General features: G+C 54.9%; 1 protein-coding gene across 1 annotated transcript; it reads left to right on the forward strand.

Moving 5' to 3' along the window:
- Positions 1-1,546: 1,546 nt before the first annotated feature.
- Positions 1,547-3,583, forward strand: GPRIN2 (G protein regulated inducer of neurite outgrowth 2). The gene is given in 2 exon segments (XM_007945573.2): positions 1,547-1,590; positions 2,170-3,583. Coding segments are annotated over 2 exon segments (1,458 nt in total).
- The last annotated feature ends 392 nt before the right edge of the window (positions 3,584-3,975 follow it).

The following is a 3,975-nucleotide window of genomic DNA, read 5'->3' on the forward strand; positions in this document are numbered from 1 at the left end:
AGCCATGGTGAATACAGGGGCCCAGATGGGAGCCCACATTTGGTCTGTGTGATGCTAGAGCCTTCATGCTTCCCCCACCACACCTCCCGTCTCCTTGACTCCATCCAGCTTTTAGTGCCCACCTTCTGGGCAGCAAGTGGAAGCTGCCAGGCTCTGTGCTGTTCTTCTTGCTCAGTCTCCCCTGACCACCTTGGGGCTGTGTCCAGAGCTTCTTGGTCCCATACAGTAGCCATTAGCCACATTGTGGCCATTTAAATTTAGATTATTAAAAAATTTAATTTCTCAGTGACCTGTGAAAAGGAGCTATGGTGGCTCAGTGATTAAACATCTAGCTGTGAACCAAAAGGTTGGCAGTTCAAACCCACCAAATGCTCTGTGGGAGAAAGATGAGGCAATCTGCTTCTATAAAGATTTACAACTTTGAAAACCCTGTGGTTCTACTCTATTCTATAGGGTCATGAGTTGGAATTGACTTGATGGCAGTGAGTTTTCAGTCACCTGTCAGGTAGTCAGTAGGCACATATGGCTGATGCTGTGTCCTGGACAGGACAGAGTGGAACCTTCCTGTCATTGTAGGAAGATGTGTTGAACTGGACTCCGGAGCACGCTTACTTTTGGCCCTACAGCCACTAGCCACCTCTGGAGTTCTGGGACCAGCACCAAGTTGGTAATTCTACAGAAACTGAGATCCTAGGGACCCTCCTGCACACCCTTTCCCAGTGCCCTTGCTCACCTTGTCAGGGCAGTTGGGTTTCCTGACAGTCCTTATCAGCCCAGCAGTGAGAGGGCAGGGCTGCTGTCCCTACCCACGTTCTTCCAGCTAGTCCTGCCTGCTGGGGAATCCCCAAAGTGATCTCCCTAAGCCACCCTGGCCCACTTACCCCTTTGGGGCCTTGCCCAGTACCAGTCCACTGTTCCCCATGTGTCCCCTGGACATACAGCCTTCTGCTCAAGCTGTTCCTTCTTGAACTTAAGAGGCAAGTGCTCTCCCAGAGGATCAGTTGCCCCCTGAGGGGATGCTCCTTCCTCACTCCCCACCTCCAGCTTGGTTTGTGGCCCTCAGCACTCACATGGACTTGTTCTTGTGTTGGATCATCCTATTGACCAGGCATATAGCAAACATCCTCTAAAGTGCCTGCTGTGCTCCAGGTTGGTGCTGGGTGCTGGAGAGATGGGAACAGGCCAGCAGTGTGCAACCAGAGATGGAAATGGCCAGCTGAGAGTGTCAGGACAGGCCTCCCTGGAAGGAGCCACTAAGGCTGGAGGGGCCAGTGAGCTAGACTGAGGGTGGGTCTGTGGGCTATTCCAGAGGGGTCTGTGTGGCTGGAAGAGAGGACAGGAGTGACAGGGAGGGAGATAATGTAGGCACATTTACAAAAGAGTTTAAGCTTCATGGAGGACATGTCTGGTTGGAGGTGCTATGTGGGCCCTGAGTGGACCTCCATCCCCAGAGGCACAGCTATATCTAAATTACTGGTTCCGTGTCTGGACTTCAGAGTCCAGCACACAGTAGGTATTCAGAAGATTGTGTAGAATGTGTAAACAAATGCTGAATGAGCCTCATGTGTGAGAGGCTGATGCATGGGGCTTGTGCCCACCCCTGGTGTTCAAAGGAGAGTCAGGAAGCCCTTTCCCCCTTTGTAGCTGCCAGGGTGGAGTCCCTGAGATATGACAGCCCAGATGGCCAGGCCAGAGAGCATGTGGGGGACCCTAGGCAGCTCTCAGTGTGTGCTGTATTCTCTGCTGTTCATCTTCCACACCTTTACTGGCCCTGCTTGGCCATGGAAGCCCCTGCCCAGTGTGATATGAAGACTGCATCTGTGGAGAAGCCAGAACTGGTATTATCTGATAGAGCTGTACTGGTTGTTAAAATACTACCTAGTATTTTAATCCCTATTTTTCTGCCTAGTGGGCCACCATGTGTAGCCAATGTAGAGTCAACAGCCGGCCCGTAGGTGGTCTCTGGGGCCTATGCTAGGGCCAGGTCCTGGTGATGAGACATTTTCAGAGTCCTCCCTATCTGTATGGGATACATGATGACTTTGATGTGAGGTGTCCAGTATCCAGTCACTGCCATACTGGGCTGTCTTGCTGATGGCTCTGACCAGTGCAGGCTGTGACTGCAGTTGACACCCTCCTGCAGAGTCTAGCCAATGTGCTACCATCCAGTTCAATCCCGCTCCCTCCCTCTCTCCTGCAGGACAGCATGAGAACCAGCCACCCTGAGCCGGAGGCCAGGGCACCCCGGAGCCACCCCCCACAGCCACTGTCGCAGAGCTCTTTCAACCTGCTAGGTGAAGGCCCTGGGCAGAGACCGGACGTCCACAAGAGTGCCAGCAGCACTGTGTGGCAGGCCCAGCTGGATAAGGCCAGCATTGTCCCCCGGGCCCTGGAGGAAGAGGGGCGCCAGACTGAGAGCATGGAGCAGGCTCATCCCTCTAGCTCCTGGCCACAGCCTGGAGCTGTGGGCCATTGGCAGACCAGAACTGTGGGCAATGTGTCTGCAGTAAGTGGTGATGACCTGTGTTGCTTGCAGACCCCCAGCACTGCTGCTGTACAGAGGAGCCACTCAGACCTGGTCCACAGTGCCCAGACTCAGGGGCACAGTGGGATTTGGAAGGCCAGTCTCAGCTGCTCAGCCCTTAGTGGCTCACCCATTAAAAGAACTCCTGGCATCACTTCTGGCCAGCATGGTCAGTCCCCTGCAGGCTTGGAGAGGGACATGACACCTGAGCACAGGGGAGCCTCCAGAACTGTGGGGACCTCAAACACAGCCTGGACTCTGGGGGAGAGTCAGATGTGTGTGGCACCAGTTGATCTGGGGGGCATAACTGCCCACAGAAAGAGTCCTAAGTCCAGACTCAAAGCCACTGGACAGCTGGCCACCACCTCCTGTCATGCTCTACCCCCAGAAGCTGACCTTTGTGACACAAGGGATATAGGAATCAGTAGCCATTGCCAAGCCCTATGGGACACAGAAATCCTGGCGTTTCCCAAGCTGATGGCCTCAGTGAGTGAGTCTGGGCTACAGGCTCAACACAAGGTGAAGTTCCACTGCAGGCTGCCTGGAGGCCTTCCTGGGTACTCCCACTGCTATGCCCACCCTTGGAGTCCCAGCAGGTTAGCCACAGAGCCTGGTGCCAGAACCAAAGATGTATGGACCATGACTTCAGCCAGTGACTTGGCATCCCCTCCAGCAGCCCAGGATGCCGCCGTGCAGGCAGTTCCCATGGCAACCTGCAAGGCTGTGGCCACCAGTCCACCGCTGGAAGCGCCTGTGGCCTTGCACATGCTCCCAGAAATGACCCTGGGGCACAGCCTGGAGGAGGCACCATCCCCAGTGCAGGAGGTACGGTGGGACACAGAGGGCATGACATGGGAGGTGTATGGGGCTGCCATGGACCCTGAGGTACTGGGCGTGGCCATCCAGAAGCACCTGGAGATGCAGTTTGAGCAGCTGCATCAGACACCCACCAGTAAGGACAGCCTGTCCACGGAGGGCCACAGAGGGCCACTGCAAGCTGTCATGCAGTCCCTGCGATGCCCCAGTTGCTGTGGCTGCTCCAGTGTGGCCCCTGAGTGAGACACTGAGAATGTGGAACTGGCCTGGACCCACGGACTCTGTGCTTGGGCCCCATATTCCTTGCACCCACTGGAAGCTGTAGGCATATCACACTGGATACCACTGCCTGCAGGCTGCAGCATACAATGGGAGCTTCCCACTCCACACAGTGGGGCTGTGTTCAAGGGCTTGATTCCCAACAGTCCCCTCCAGTCATCCTGGGCTCTGAACTTGGGAATTAGGCTTCTGCACTGTACATAAAGGTCCCCCGATTTTTCCATAAAAATACTTGACTTCTGTTGAGTCTGCCCTCAGAATTCTGCCCTGCATTCCCTAGGATTCCTGTGGCTTCATTTTAAAGTAATGCTGGGATATGATGAAACCTTGACATGGACTGTGGGGCCACAAGTGCA

The sequence above is a fragment of the Orycteropus afer genome, unplaced genomic scaffold (assembly GCF_000298275.1).
Source record: "Orycteropus afer afer isolate SDZICR_OR568_19922 unplaced genomic scaffold, OryAfe1.0 scaffold00139, whole genome shotgun sequence".
Taxonomy (NCBI): domain Eukaryota; kingdom Metazoa; phylum Chordata; class Mammalia; order Tubulidentata; family Orycteropodidae; genus Orycteropus; species Orycteropus afer.